The sequence below is a fragment of the Colobus angolensis genome, unplaced genomic scaffold (genome assembly GCF_000951035.1).
Source record: "Colobus angolensis palliatus isolate OR3802 unplaced genomic scaffold, Cang.pa_1.0 Scaffold124, whole genome shotgun sequence".
Lineage (NCBI taxonomy): Eukaryota > Metazoa > Chordata > Mammalia > Primates > Cercopithecidae > Colobus > Colobus angolensis.
In genome coordinates, this window is record NW_012113586.1 from 3,040,404 (window position 1) to 3,057,699 (window position 17,296).

General features: G+C 34.8%; 1 protein-coding gene across 2 annotated transcripts in view; it reads right to left on the reverse strand.

Moving 5' to 3' along the window:
- The window catches only part of MAN1A2 (mannosidase, alpha, class 1A, member 2), a 175,351-nt gene that overhangs the window by 93,965 nt on the left and 64,090 nt on the right, over nucleotides 1-17,296 (reverse strand). For both annotated transcript variants that reach the window (XM_011933067.1, XM_011933066.1), the window contains exon 6: nucleotides 7,220-7,314. In XM_011933067.1, coding sequence (XP_011788457.1) covers nucleotides 7,220-7,314 — 95 coding nt within the window. The remainder of the gene's footprint in view (nucleotides 1-7,219; nucleotides 7,315-17,296) is intronic.

Here is a 17,296-nt window from a genome sequence, read left to right on the forward strand (position 1 = left end):
TTTTTCTTTTGAGACAGGGGCTGGCTCTGTCACCCAGGTTGGAGTGCAGTGGCAGGATCTCAGCTCACTGCAAGCTCTGCCTCCTGGGCTCAAGCAATCCTCCCACCTTGGCTTCTCAAGTAACTGAGACTACAGGCACACACCACCATGCTCAGCTAATTTTTGTATTTTTTGTAGAGGCAGGGTCTCACTATGTTGCTCAGGCTGGTCTCGAACTCCTAGGCTCAAGCAATCTGCACGCCTCAGCCTCCCAAAGTGCTGGGATTACAGGTGTGAGCCACTGCACCCAGCCTATTTCTAACTTTTAATTTAAAGTGAGAGACATGCTATTCTTCTTGTCTCTTGAATACATCAAGGCCATTGAAAGGTTATTTATTGGCATTGTTCTGTCTCAGGGAGTAGGGAAGCCCAAGGAGAAGGAGAGAGAAGGAAGAATGCAATCTGTGGAGCAGTCAGAGCAGAGACAACATTTAGCGATTAAGTTTGCCATCATCTATGACTGCTTGTTCATGGTGCCCTATATAATTACTAGAGTAACAAGAAAGATCACTGATCACAGATAACTATAACAGATGTAATAATAATGAAAAGCTTTAAACTATTGTGACAATTATCAAAATGTGATATATGCTGTTGGAAAAATGGCACTGACAGACTTGCTCAACACACGGTCGACACAAATCATCGATTTGTTAAAAAATAAAAATAAAAAGGAAAAAAGCAATATCTGCAAAGAACAATTAAGTGAAGCACAATAGAATAATTCATGCCTGTAGTTTTTCAGCCACTCTTCCCACTCCCAAATTCGCTACTCCCATCACTCCATTACAAGTATGTTAAACCATCTGACACAGCCCCATAGGTAACTGGATATGCTTCTCTCCATACTCCAGCTTTTTATTTCTCTTTCTGTGCTTCAGTTTAGGTGGTTTCTATTGTTTTGTCTTCAAGCTTACTGATCTTTTCTGATGCAGTGCCAAATCTGCCTTTAAGCTTGTCAAGTGTATTTTTTATTTCATACATTTCTCACCTTTAGAAGTTCCACTTTGGTCCTTTTTAAAATCTCTTCTCATTCTTCACATTTGCCTTTAAATCCTCAAGCACACTTACAATAGCTATTTAAAGTCCTTTACTGCTATCTTCATCACCTCTGTTACTTCCATGTCTGTTTCTATGAACAGATTTTTCTCTGGGCTACAGAATAATTGGCTACATTTTTCTGCTGCTTCTTTGCATACCATAAAGTAAAGTAATTTTGGATTGGATTACGGATATTATAAAAGTTTATTGTTGGATATCTGAATTTTCTTTCTTTAAAACGTGTTCAGTTTTCTTTTAAACATATTCAGACAAGCAGAGAGCCAAATCATGAATGAGCTCCCATTCAGAACTGCCGCAAAAAATATCCAGGAATACAGCTAACAAGGGAAGTGAAGGGCCTCTTCAAGGAGAACTACAAGCTACTGCTCCAGGAACTCAGAGAGGACACAAGCAGATGGGAAAACATTCCATGCTTATGGATAGAAAGAATTAATATCGTGAAAATGACCATACTGTCCAAAACAATTTACAGATGCAATGCTACTTCCATTAAACCACTCACATTCTTCACAGAATTAGAAAAAACTATTTTAAAATTCATATGGAACCAAAAAAGAGCTCAGATAGCCAGGACATTCCTAGGCAAAAAGAACAAAGCTGGAGGCATCACATTACTCCACTTCAAACTATGCTATTAATAGCAAAAAAAAAATTTTGCAATTTACATGACAAAGTACTAATCTAGCTAATATAAAAAAAATCTTAAGGACTGATTTTTTTAAAAATAGCCAATAAAAAACAAACAAAGGACATAAAAAGGCTATCCATTGAGTGAATAAAATAAACTCAATCTCACTCAAAAATTAATAAGACAAACATTGAAACACGATTTTATATTTGCCTATCTGATAAGTAAAAGTAAACCATATTTTCAAAAGGTTAGGTAAGAGTCATTCTCACATACTTATTAAGGAAATGTCAACTGGCATATCCTCTCTAGAACACAGTACCCATCAACAGAAAAAGAAATTTACATAATTCTTTGATCCACTATTTCTGCCAAAGTCATACCAACACATGTATATGTACACACACACACACACACACACACACACACCATTTCCAACATATGCAGGATACTTCATCCAATATTTTTTGATAGTATTAAAATCTAGAAATAATCTATTAGTTCACTAATACAGAATTAAGTCAATATTTTCCTAAGCATTATATTATGAAGCTCTTAAAAACAATGAGATAAATATATATAAAGTGTTGATACAAAATATTTTTCTAGACCTATTGCTAGATGATGTAAAATGTCAGTATTGTCAGACTGAATAACAAAATTTGGATTATGATCCAAACTATATGCTGTCTCCAAAAGTAGCACTATAGTTAAAACAATACAGTGAAGCTGAAAATAAATGGAAAAAAGATAAACCATGAAAACAGTAAGCATAAGGTAGAGCAGCTACATTAATATCTGATAAACTTCAAGACAAAAGCATTACCAGAGATGAAGACACACTGGAATAACAAAAGGCTCAAGTCATCGGAAAACATATAATAAATGTCTAAGTACTTGAGAGTAAAGCTTCATCAAAATGCATGAAGCAAAAAACTGACAGAAATAGAAAAGAGACAATTCCACAATCATACTTGAGATATTTTAACACTTCATTTCAGGAATGCATAAAACAATTATACCAAAAAATCAGGAAAGATATACATGATCTAAACACCACTAACCACCTTAACCTAACTGATATATACGGAATGTTACACCCAACAACTGCAGAATACACATTCTTATCAAGTGTATTTACCAAGAAAGACTACGTGCTGAGCTATAAACAAGTTGTAATAAGTTTGAAAGGATTCAAATTGTAGAGTAATTTTTATGACCACAATGAAATTAAATTAGAAATGAAAACAGTAAGATATCTAAGAAACCACCTAAAATTTGGCAACTGAACCACACAATTATAAAAAAACTAATGCATCAAAGAAAAAGTTCTACACGAAAATGAGAAACTATTTTGAACTGAATAATAACAAAAAAAAAATCAAAATTTCTGGAATGTAGCTAAAGCAGTCCTTGGAGGGAAATCTATAGCTCTATAGAAAAACAGTAGTTTACGGCAGGAAAAGAGAGAAAGGTATAAGATCGGTGTAGAAAGATACAACCTACAGTTCCAATGTAAGAAGCCAGAAAAAGAGCAAAGTAACTCCAATAAGAAAAGAGAAGGAAGTAATAAAAATAAACCAGAAATCAATAAAACCAAAAACAAGTAAAAATTAACAAAAACAGAAGTACTTTTTTGAAATGATTAACAAATTTGACAAATGCCTCAGTAAACTAGTAAAGAGAAAAGAAAGAATACAAATTACTAGAATCAGGAATGAAAGTAGTTGTCGCTACAGAATCTACAAAGATGAAAGGTAAAAAAGAAAGTAACACAGGAACAACTTTACACCAAATTTTCTAATTTAAGTGAAATAAAGAAATTTCTTTAAAATTAACTAAAACTGACACAAAACAAAATCTGAATATAAGATATATATGTTTATATATACCTTATATATTATATAAATGTATATATAAATTTTCATATATACGTATACATATAAATTTACACACACACACACACACATGAAAATTTGGGCAGCGTGCAGTGGCTCACACCTGTAATCCTAGCACCTTCGGAGGCCAAGGAGGGAGGATCACTTGAGCTCAGCAGTTTGGGACCAGACTGAACAAGACAGTGAGACCCCATCTCTACAAAAATAAATAAAACTAGCCGTGTGTGGTGGCACACACCTGTAATCTCAGCTACTAGAGAGGCTGAGATGGGGGGATCACTTAAGCCCAGCAGGTCAAGGTTGCAGTGAGCTGTGATTGTGCCATTGTACTCCAGCCTGTACAAAAGAGTAAGCCCTTGTCTCCAAACCAGCCCCCTCCAAACACACACACACACAAATTTTGTTATTAAAAACTTTCCAACAAAGAAAATTTCTGGCCCAGGTAGTTGCACTTAGGTCTATCTATCAAACAGTTAAGAAAGAAGTAACTACAGCACTCCATGAATTACTTCTGAAAAAAACGATTTTAATAATTTAATAATACCTCATTTAAAGAGGGTAACTCACATCAAAATTTGACAAAGGCATTCCAAAAATAAAATTCCTACCAATATCCATCATATAATTTCAAAAGGTATTAGGAAATAAAATACAGCAAAATATAAAAAGGATACATTTTGGCCAAGGAATATCTAAGAAATTCAAGGTTGATTTAACATTTGAAAATCTTACAAGTAATTTACCATATTAAAAGAATAAAGGTGAAAAACCTTATGATTATCTCCATAGATGGAAAAAAAAGTATCTGGCAACATTTAATATCCATTCATGACAAAACAACAACATCATCATCTCAGTGAAATAGGAATAAAAGGAAATTTCTTCAATCTTATAAAGGAAATTGATGTAACTGATGAAAACGGCACAACTAATGCCATACTTCAATTTTTTTAGAAAAGCAATATTTCAAAGCTTTTATGGAAATCTCGAAGAATGTAAAAAATATAGATGGAGACAATTTTTTTAACCAAGACTGTAAACTAAAAGTTATAAAAGATATATTTGAATATATAAAAGTTTAAAACTTATTAATCATAAATTATTATAAAGATAGACCAACAGACGAGTAGAGAGAAAAGAATTCTATGATCTACAAAACACCTTATAAATTAATTAGAAAAAGACAAAGAAAGAACTCAAGCAAGACTCAGGAATAGACAATCCACAAAAAAGCAAATCTACATGTCCAATAGATTTATGAAAAGGATGTTCAAATTCACTAGTCAGAAAATACAAACAATGAATATTTTATAGCAACCACTGTGTCAAAAATTAAAAAGAATTTATATCTGCAGACATTTAAAGACTCTCACATATTGTTGGTGGAAATGTACTACAGCCTTTCTGGAACACATTTTGGCCATATCTATTAAATTTAAAAATACATACCCCTTTTATCCAGGAATCCTACATCTGGAAATCTGTCCCACAGATAAAGGAAAAACAAACAAAAAAAAGGCACATGCTCTTTGATATAGCAATCGTGTTCTTGAGAACCACTGTCCAAGAAATAAAATTCCTGCTACATAAGGACATGTATAACAGGATGCTATTGTAGCAATGTTTGTGGTAGGAAAATAATGGAAACAAATACCACTGATATGAAAATTAATGAATAAATTATAGTATAACTATCCCATTTCTCACTCGGTATTCATCACAAAGATTTATTTAGATCTTTACTGAGTAACTTGGAATCATGTTTCCATGGAGTATTACTGAGTGAGAAAGATAAGCAGAAAAGCAAGTCACTAAAGTGATAAAACAAAGATTACAAAAAAAGCTCTGCTTTTATTTCTGTCTGCTGTATCATACTGTAAAAGATAAATACGATAGACTATTAAGATGGGTTGGCTTTCAGTCATCAAGACTGACAGAAGGCCTATGTGTGGGAAATGCGTAGACCCCAGCCAAAAAAAAAAAAAACTTTAAAAAACAGGTAAATAATGCAAGGTGCAGTGGCTCACACCTATAATCACAGCACTTTGGGAGGTAGGAGAATCGCTTAAGCCAGGAATTTGAGATCCGCCTAGGCAACAAAATAAGATCCCTTCTCTGCAAAAAATTTATTTAAAAAATTTTAAATAGGTAAATAATTACATTCATGATATAAAAACTCAAGTAAAATTATGTATTTGTTTATATACCAAAGGAATTAAATTAAAATTTATCTTATAAAAAGCTCACAGCATGGTCCTTGGAAACCTTTTTACTTTAATCTCAATCTTAAATTAGAAGTTCTGCAATTTAATCTTGATTTTCCAGTTCTTTTCCTCTATGTAGACAAACAAAAGAGCCTCCAGTCTGTCTTCCTATTGGAATTAAGTTTTAATTATTATCTAAGCAGATAATAATGTCTGATTCTGACAATGATCCTGAAGGAAATATCACAAAATCTGTCACAAAACTAAGGAAAGAGAACAAGTGTATACACAACATCACTTGGCCATGTCCTTCCATGGAGCTTGCTCTGGAACTCCAACCGGCTTTTTCCTCACCAAGGAGGTAATCTGCACTATACATAGTGCATGAAATCAGAGATAGTAAAGTTAGATTTAATGTTCAGTATTAAATGCTGCTGACATCTCAATGTAAATCTAAACTCAATGAAGTTCTTCAATTAGAAACATTTTACTAAAATCGAGTCATTTTTAAAAACAATGTCATAGATTCACATCTCTAGAAAAATAAACGTTCCTAACTTTTATTCTAAAGGGTCTGAAGGCAAGGAGAACAACAATCAAATTTTTAGGTAATTTCCAAATTCCAACATTATGATGAATAAATTTTACTAGGAGAAAAAATGAACAGAACAAATTTCAGTCAGCATAAATTACTTAAACGCAAGTTCAAATATGTTGACATTATTCAAATGTTAATTGTATATCTTTACATAAATATAAAGTTGTCCAAAGAAAACATTTCATCTATTTCTATGTAAAAAACCAATGTTTTCAATTAGAATAAAACAGATTATAAAGAATGATGCTTAAGAGTTCACTTTGAACTTCAATAGCATAGATGCTATAATAAAAACCCCGCAGTCAACATCATGAATTATGTCTTTCATTATCTTTAATATGATATTCAGCAATAGGAAGCCCTCATTTCTAGGTATATTATTTTCTATCTTCACTTAGAAGATCAGCAAGTGGTATATAAAAAGAAAAACAGGGGGAGTGTACTTTGACCCTATTCTAGCACTAAATGGAAACGAATAAGCAAATAAAAGAAACAAATACTGTATACCATACAGGTGAGGAAGAGAAATCTAGACTTAGAGAAACAAGTGGTAAAAACTGCAATGAAGTTAAGACAGTTAACCTGTTTCAAAGTAAAGGACATATTTTAAAAATCAGAAAATGTTTTAAAGAAACACATTTATGCATATACACAGAAGCAAATAAAGATTATATATAGAGAGAAAAACAATATAAGTCTTTAAAAAATGTGGGGGTGACTCATTAGAAATTTCTAAGACTAAAAAGGTCAAAACAATTCTTCCAGAATAAGAATACCCATATAGAGTTACCTTTTCAAATTCACCATTGCCCAAGGAATCCCAGTAGGTGTGTTAAAGGCAGGAAGGAGTTTCTCAGCCAATTGCACTGCTTTAATCTTGAATATCTGAGATTTAAAACATGAATATTCATAAATGATAGCCATTAGGAGGCATTTACTTACTGCGCTCTCTCTCTCTCATAGTATACACAGCACAAGGTACTGGGTACACGGGAGTACAGGGTGGGAAAAAGCATCTCATTGGTACCATGCAGCATCTGGCAATCAGAGACTATGTTTGCAAACTGGATACTAAGGAAAGCTAACCATGCAAAGGCCTGAAACTACAATTAATTGAAAAGGAAGGACATAGTTTTGGTGTTGATAGTCTATTTTCAGCTGGCAAAAAATTTAAGAAGAAACATTAGGCTATGGATTTTTCATCCAAGGTAAACAGGTTTAGTTCAAAATATAAGCAAAAGAGGTAACTTAATTTGCATAAATGCCCTTAAGTTACTCTGAACATGTTATGTCTCAAAATTTTCCATCAAGGTTTAATCATATTATTTTAAAAAAGGAAAGAAAACATTTGAGTTCACATGCTAAGTTTATTTTGGGAGTTATAAATGCTTCATTTGTCAGTCTCAATTGCTGATTTTTTGATATCCAAAATTAATTGCCTAAATATCAGTGGTTTCCAAACTTTTAAAATCATATAGATAGTAAAATTTCTACTATTTTCTTAGCATGTAGTATTATCAAGACGTATATAGTAAAATTTCTACTATTTTCTTAGTATATCCCAACAGATAAGTGTGTGTACTTAATTTTAGAGACCACTCACTTACAGATTCCAAACTGTGACTGGGTCATAATGTTCTGTTAGGAAAAGTAGCACACTCTCCTACATGCGTCAAGTCTATCCCCTCTCAAATGGTCTGCAAATTGATTGGTTACTTAAAATTCCATCTTTTTACTACAGCCAAATACTTATGATAAAAGTATTATTAGATTCTATTAATAATATAATAAGTAGTTGAAGATCTGGAATGAATCAAAATTTTGAGTTGAGATTATATTATAACAAAGCATACCAACATTACTGGGGATAGAACACATTAGAGAGAAATATGTACAAGTAGATAAGGAAATATCATAGAGGTAACGTATCCCCATTACTCGCTCCTTCATGCACTCACCTGCATTCACTCTGTCCCTCATTAAGATGTTCCAAAGTTCCCTCAACAAGACAAAGTTCTGCCTCAGCAGAACTTTTAATTAGATATACTCACACATCTACAATTTACCATTTCCTTCAATATCTACTTTAACATCAAAACTCCAAAGAAAAACATTATAATTTAAAGTCAAAGTTGTAATAATGTTCTCATATCCATCTCATTAATTAGGAAAAGCAAATGTAAAATCAGTTCTCTCTTTATTAACATTTACATGCCAGTAAAGACAAGTTACCTTATATAGCAAACGGTATTGCTTCTGTTTACCATGAAGTCAAAGGAATGAACTTTCTTATCTAGGAACTAATATTAATACTACATATTTGTTAATCACACATTTTTGTATCACATCTTTTCTACATACAAAATTAAAAGTGATAAAATGACCTACAAATATAAACTTTTTCTCAATAGAAAGCATGCTCAATTCACTCCCAGAATAAACCAATAATATATTGTCTAATTTTCAGCAAAAAAAAATTGTGTCATTAATAGCAATTAACATATAAACAGTTATAGTAGACAGGTCTAAAAGAAAACAACACCCTGATGTCATTGAGAAAAAAATCCCTTACATAGTATATAAATCTTAATTTATTCACAAATATATAAACTCTTTAACAATATATTTTAGACTTATCTTCCCTATTTTCAGAAAAATATTTTGGTAGGCAACAGCAATAGCAAATTAGTTTTCAGTATGCAATGCAGGCAAATAATACAAAATCCAAACAGTATCAAAAGTAAAAAATTAAGTCTCTTTTTCAGTTCTGTCCCTCAGCCACACAATTCCTTTTATAATGCAACCACCTATTAGCTTCTTTGCATTTTGTGCCAAATCAGTTTCATGGTATACGTGGTTCCTGGTCATGTCACATAAAATCCTCATTCCCAAACCCTCACAAAAACAGAAATTCTGTTGCAATTTACACACACTGAGTCTCTGTCTCTCTCTAACACAGAATATCACACATTCTGAACTTGCTTCTTTAACTTATTGTTTTGTATCTTGGAGAGCTTTCCAAAGCAGCCTACAAATGGCTACCATCTCATTCTCTTTGGTGGCTGCAGAATTTCCTCTTTTATGGATATACTGTAATTTATTTACTCAGTCCTTTATGAATGGACATTTGCTTCTACAGCATACGGCTATCTAAGATAAATTCCAGAAGTGAATTTGTTGTCTCAATCAGTATAAGCATTTGAAATTTTGGTAAGTTACTACCAATTTGCCCTCCGTATACGTTTTACTAATTTACATTTCTACCAGCAATTTATGAGTGGCTCTTTCATGATATCTTCGTTAATACAAAAGTTATCAAACTGTTGACTACTACCCATCCAATGGTAGAAAAAGGATATTAACTCTCATTTCTTTTATTATGAATGTAACAGATACTCAAAACCCATTCAAATCCTCTTCCAAGCGTACCTTCATGTATTGCAGAGAATGGAAAGTTATACGTAACATTTGCCAGACTCCACTCCAGCTAAGGGGCTAGAATGACCAAGGCACTGCCAAGTATAAACAAGTATGTGACATTTAGAAGGAACAAGTGAGCACGCTGAAGCAGTAGTCACATGATGGGAGGCTGCTTGTCTTGGAAGCACTGTGGTGGAGGTATTTGATTCTTCTGTGGTAGTTCTAATAGAAGTTCTAGTGACTGGTCTCTGGCTTCATAGATACTATAGGGGTAATGAAGACAATAAAACTGGTACTCATCAGCTACATCCTATGCTTAAGCATTTCTCCTGGCTGCAGGGATCCAAGTGTGTAACAAAAGTATCGATTTCCTAACTTTCCCAAAGATTGTCAGCTATCAGTACCCTCTAATAAATCACTAGCTAAAATGGATTCTGGTTCCTGAAACTAGCACTCTGGACTAATAAAATGATGAAAGTAAATAAATTATTCACAGGTTCAAGAGTCTCAAAAGTACTTAACAGAAGACTTCCAAACATTTCATTCACAGAAAAAAACTTTCATGTATTGATTGTATGTAAAATGTAAAACCTTCCAGTTATTTTTATCAGAATAAATTATAAGTAATGGAACTACACTAAAATCAGTCCTAGGTTTAGAAGAATTAGGATCAGAAGAATTGACCCTAGGTCCAGAAGAACTGGAAGAAATAAAATTTAAAAGACACAATGTAGCAAGATTACGAAGAGCTTTAAAGTATAAGTAATGAAAGTCAGGCTGGGAGTAGTGGCTCACCCCTATCATCCCAGCACTTTGGGAGGCAAAGGTGGGTGGATCACTTGAGGCCCGAGGTTTGAGGCTAGCCTGGCCAATATGGTGAAACCTCATCTCTACTAAAAACACAAAAAATTAGCCAGGTGTGGTGGTGCACGCTTATAGTCCCAGCTACTCAGGAGGCAGAGGCCAGAGAATCACCTGAAGCCGGGAGGCAGAGGTTGCAGTGAACCGAGATCATGCCACTGCACTCCAGCCTGGGCAACAGAGCGAGACTGTCTCCAAAAAAAAAAAAAGAAAAAGAAAAAAAGAAAAAAGCTAAGACAACACAATAGGTAACACAGAACCACTATAGATTCTTGAGGAGGGAAGTGGCATTAGGATCTATATATGCTTCTTATGCTTGTTTTATTTATTAGAGTACTTAAGTTACTAAGATAATATTTTTGCAGCCTATTCTCAATCAAGCAGTCAATGTGGGAGTGTTAAATAGAAGTCAACAGTTTGGAACCCTCAAATGGCTCCCTATCTCACTCAGAGCAAAAGCCACAGTCCTTAAAAAGGGTATATACCTATATCAAAGATGTATCCCCATAACCTTCTATGGCTTCACCCCCTCCTCCATGCACTCTCCTTCATTCACTCTGTCCCTCACACACTCTACCTCAGCTCCACTCACCTCTGTTGTTGTCCTCTAAGGATGCCAGGTATGTTTTCATTTCACCGTCTTTTCATTTGCTAGGCCTATTAAAGGTTCTTAAAAAAAAATCCTCACCTGCTAATCTCCTTCAGGTCTTCACACAAATGTTACCTTTTCATGGACTCCCTAACCATCCTATTTGAAATGTAAAATCCTTTATGCCCCATCCCGCTTTATTTTTCTCCTTGGGGGCTTATTGCTAACAGTGTATGTTCCATCATGTATAATGACAGAGGTATGTGCTGAGAAATGCATCATTAGGCAATTTTGTCATTGTGCAAACATCACAGGGTATACTTACACAAACCTAGATGGTAAGGCCTACCACACACCTAGGTTATATGGTAGAGCCTATGACTCCTATACTACAAACCTATATAGCACATTACTTTACCGAATTTTGTAGGTAATTTTAACACAATGGTAAGTATTTGTTCACCTAAACATAGAAAAAGTACAGTAAAAATACAGAATACAAGATTAAAAATGGTGTATCTGTACAGGACACTGACCATGAACGAAACCTGCAGGACTGGAAATTCTCTGGCGAGTCAAAGGATGAGTGGTGAGTGAATGTGAAGACCTAGGACATTATTGAACACTACTGTAGATTTAAACACTGTACACTTAGGCTATACTAATTTATTTTTTACAATTATCCTTCAAAATAATAAATTAACTTTAGCTTACTATAACCTTACTATATAAACTTTTTTGGTTTTTTTTTTAACTCTTTGACTCTTTTATAATAACACTTAGCTCAAAAACACAAATACATTTTACAGCTGTACAAAAATATTTTCTTTCTTTATATCCTGATTCTATAAGCCACTTTCTATTTAAAAAATTATTTTTACTTTTTAAACTTTTTTGTTAAAAACTAAGACACAAACACAAACATTAGCCTAGGCCCACACAGGGTCAAGATCATTAAAATGCCCCTAGGAAATAAGAATTTTGCAGTTCCATTATAATTTCATGGAACCACCATCATATCCATTGTTGACTGAAACACAGTTATGTGGTACATGACTGTACAAGTGTATACATACACACTCTCTCACATATCTATCTTATTTATTCCCTATTTCCCCCACAGTAAAACATAAGACATAGGGGTACAAGAATTTCTTTGTTTTAAATCTGTTTGTTCTCAATGCTTAAAACAGTGCCTAGCATATAGCAGATGCTCAACAAGTATTGAATAAATTAAGACAAAAGGCGCAGAGATTTAAAATAAACAAATTATCTCCTCCCATTTCCATACCAACTCTATCCCCCTAATATGTGATATTAACAGGCAAGGGCTTTAAGGACTTTTTAATATGTTCTACAAAAATGTTGGGATAATGATGATGATGATGACAAACATATTAACTCATAATCCTCACAACAAGCTAATGAGATAAGTATTAATTTTGCCCCCATTTCACAGAGTAGAAAAACTGACATAAAATGAATAAGTAGTATATTTTCCAAAGTCAGACAGGTAGTTAAGCAGTTAGTCTGAATTTAAACCCAGGCAGCCCAGCTCTAGAGTCCATGTTCTTGACCACGTGCGTGCACACACACACACACACACACACACATGTGCACACACATGCATACACACACTCCTACACCTTGCATTATCTAATCTTAATTTTTATAGTTAATAAATTCCTCAAAAATATTCTATTAATTGATGTGTATACCTTTTTGTCTTTTATCTTGTATCTTCCCTCTTGAATGACAGTTTGTCTAATATAAAATTCTGGGTTGGTAGCTATTTTATCTCAGCAGTTTAAAGATACTACTCTAAAATCTTCTGACATAAATTGCTACTGAGAACTCCACTGTCAGCTGTCATTCTTTTTTAAGTAATCAGCCCTTTCTCTTTGGTAGCTTTTAATATTTCTTCTTTGTTCTTGATTATCTTTTCACATATTATTTGTTCCACTAAACTCATCTGAGACTTCTACCAAATATTCTCTGAAACCTCTCAATGTACTTTCATCTCTCAACTCTTTTGCTTATTTTCCCTCTTTCACTCTCTATACTGCATTCTGGATAAATTTTTCAGTATCACCGTGAGCACGTGTACCCTTAAAGGCTAGATGGCTGTTCCTCAGGACCAACTGGAGGTCACTGCAAAACTGAGGGTTAACACAAAGAGACAGAAACATATTCACACACACTTCCCTCTTAAAAGGAACCTGCAAATAATAATTTTAAAACTCACAATGAAATCTAAGATTTTATTATACTTGCAAGCTAATAAGTCAGCCTGCCACAGTTTCATAAATGTTGGCAGAAGACACAAGACTACTGGGTCAGGGTTAAAAGACTTATTTATAGTAAAGTAGCAGCCAAAGCTTCAAGTTCATTTGCATTCACTGTATATGCCCCACCTCCATCCCTATTGCACTGGGATGATACACAGTGGGTTACATTATAGGAGAACATTCAGCATTCAGCTTGCGGTATCTCTTCTATAGTAAGTGAAAGTAAGCCTGTTTATCCAGGGTAAGACATTACCTCATCCCTACAAGCACAATTGTGATTATACGGGTGAAGAGCAGTCAGGGACTTGCATTCCTGGTATATCTGGCACAAATGTGCAGGGAGAGATATGCTCAGGCCCCAATACTGGATTGCTTTTCTAATACTTCACATCAGCAAGGGGAGTCTCTTCCTATAGCAGCAGCTGGATCCATTTGGAAGTTTCTCCAATACTTGTAGAACCAGCTTTATCACCCTCAAAGACATCAGTAACTATCACCCACCCCAAAGACATCAGCACCAGCAATAACCTGCTAGCCCACTCTCATCAGAGGTCTGAGTTTCAGCTTTGGATACTCCTTCCTCTTAAAGTTTCTAAGTTTTACTAATTAAAACCTCTTCCCCATCTTATGTCAACCCTGTTTGCTTCCTGTAGGAGCCACCTCTGTGATTCCTATATTCTTTTTAATCTAGCACTTACCTAGTTAACAACTTTATACCTAATTAAACTTCATATTAAATTTTCTCTGTTCAAGTAACTAGATGCATTCTATCTCTCTTTTTTTTTTTTTTGGAGACGGAGTCTAGCTCTGTCGCCCAAGCTGGAGTGCAGTGGCGCGATCTCGGCTCACTGCAAGCTCCACCTCCCGGGTTTACGCCATTCTCCTGCCTCAGCCTCCCGAGTAGCTGGGACTACAGGCGCCCGCCGTCTCGCCCGGCTAGTTTTTTGTATTTTTTTTTTTAGTAGAGACGGGGTTTCACTGTGTTGGTCAGGATGGTCTCGATCTCCTGACCTCGTGATCCGCCCGTCTCGGCCTCCCAAAGTGCTGGGATTACAGGCTTGAGCCACCGCGCCCGGCCGCATTCTATCTCTTAACTAGACTTTTGACAAATAAATAATCCATATATATATATATTTTTGAAATGGAGTCTCACTCTGTTGCCCAGGCTGGAATGCAATGGCACGATCTAGGCTCACTGCAACCTCCGCCTCCCGGGTTCAAGTGATTCTCCTGCCTCAGCTTCCCGAGAAGCTGGGATTACAGGCGTCTGCCACCATGCCCAGCTAATTTTTCTATTTTTAGTAGAGACAGGGTTTCACCATGCTGGCCAGGCTGGTGCCAGGCTGGTCTCAAACTCCCAGCCTCAGGCAATCCGCCCGCCTCGGCCTCCCAAAGTGCTGGGATTACAGGCATGAGCCAACGCGCCCAGCCAATAATCCATATTTTATTATCTATTACAAAATATTTGCTTAGTTTAAAAAGTAGAAAAACTAAAAAATAAAGTTTAAATCATAAACACTTCCTCTATCTTGAACCAAATACTATTAACGTTTTTGTGTATTTCCATGCCTTTTTTCTATACATAACATACAATTAAGTAGCTGGATTTTTATTCCATGTTTGGCTGCTACTGACATAATAACACAAGTACCTTTTCCAGTTTTACAAAATTGTCTATTTTACTATATCCATATCCTCTCCTCTTTATTCACTCCTCAGCCTATTCCAACATGGCTTCTGCTGCCATCATTTCACTGAAACAGATCTTACTAAGGATTGACCACACATGTGAGCAAAAGCATTTTCAGTTATTATTGATGAGTTCTTCCTTAAAATACATTCTTCCTTTGTGTTCAGTAATCCTATCATCTCCCTGCTTCCTTTGGTTTATCCTCATCTATCTGGTCTTTGTTGCTGTATTTCTTGGGGCTCGATTCTAGGCCCCTTTCTCTTCCTATCTAAAATTGTCTCTCTAGACAATGTCACAATGTGCTTGATTTCAATTATCAGCTACCCAGCAACTGACTCCCAAATTTACATCTCTAGTCAATAGTTTTCCATTGAGCACCAGACCCATTACATGTCTCTACTACTTATTTTCGCTTAAATATAACAAAATCTCCTCAAACTCAAAATACCTAAAATTAACGCATGATCTCCCCCCTCTAATCTAGTATTCTTTAAGTGTTTGCTATTTAATAACTATCCTACCATCAATCTAGCACCAAAAACAGAAACCTGAGAGACAAAATCAATTCCTTCTGTCTTATATTCCCCTCCAAATATCACCCAATCCATTTAAATTTATATCCAAAATACCCTGAAATCATTTATATCTCTCATCTCTACAACATCATCTTAGTACAAGTTGCCATTATTTCTTGGCAAAATACTGTAATGACTAGCTGACTGGATACACACACACACCCACACACACACACACACACACAGCTGTAACCAACTACCATAACTTGCTTTAGTCACTGAATATATCAAGCACATTTTTCCTAGTTAGAATATATCAATTTAGGTTTATAGTTGAACATTATCCTACAGTAACAGATATATCAATTTATTCAGTCACTCTCCTGTGGATGAACATTCAAGTCTTTTTCAAATATTTTCTACTACAAACAGTACTGCAATGAAACATCCTTTCAAGTATACCCTTGTGTATGTACTCTGTTACTTCTAGATAAGAGATTCCTAGAAGTGGGTTGCTGGGTCAGAGTATTTTAAATGTTAAATATTTACTTCACACAGCCAAATTATTTTCTGAAAAGATAGTATCAATTTATATTCTAACAGTTTATCACACATTTGGTAAAATGCAAAGTATACATTTAATTACATATTATACATACAACACAGGTACATTTTATTGCATATAAGTTAACTTCAATAAGGTCTTGAAAGTCTCTATCAGGCAAAGAATGTGGAAGAGTGAGAGACTATTACAGAGAGAAAATCATGATACAGCTCTATAAACACAGGGAGATAAAACAATGTGGTCTAAATAAATAGTTTCATAATACTGTGGTTTAATATGTGTTAAGTCCAGAAAATCTTAGGAAATAGTAAATAGATCCCTCAGACGATCTCTTTTACAGCTTTTGACCTCTTTAGAAAGTACTCCCTCTACTTTCTATGGAAATTGTCATTCTATCTGTCTGACAAACAAGAAACTCCATTCCATCTATTACCTTAAAGCTGCTGCAAATGCCATATAATCACGTTTCCAAGCCTCCTCTGCCACTAAGGTAGTAAGCAACACGACCTTTGTTTTGTTACTCAGGGGTATGTAAATTAGGTTGTAAGGGGAAGTTACAGACTGGAGATGGTGGAGAATCCATTTAGCCATTCAGCTAACAGGTAGTGGCAAGTTCATCTCATTTCCAAAAATTTTTAAGGACAGTATCCAGTATTAGTGGGGCCATCAGTGCAAACTGCAACATGTATGCAGTAATGACTACAACAAATCAGTATTGTGATGGCATTCCTGGCTACACAGAATTTAGAAAAAAAGGAGACGTACAACTGTCATTATTTGCAGACAACATGACTGTGTATCTCACAAATCAAAAGGAATCTAGCAAAAACACTATACAAGCAAATATGAACAAGGTATTTTTCTTGCTTTCTTGCAATGCTAAGATTTTCAGTACAATGCTAAATGTAAACAGTGAAAATCAAACACCTTCTTTTATTC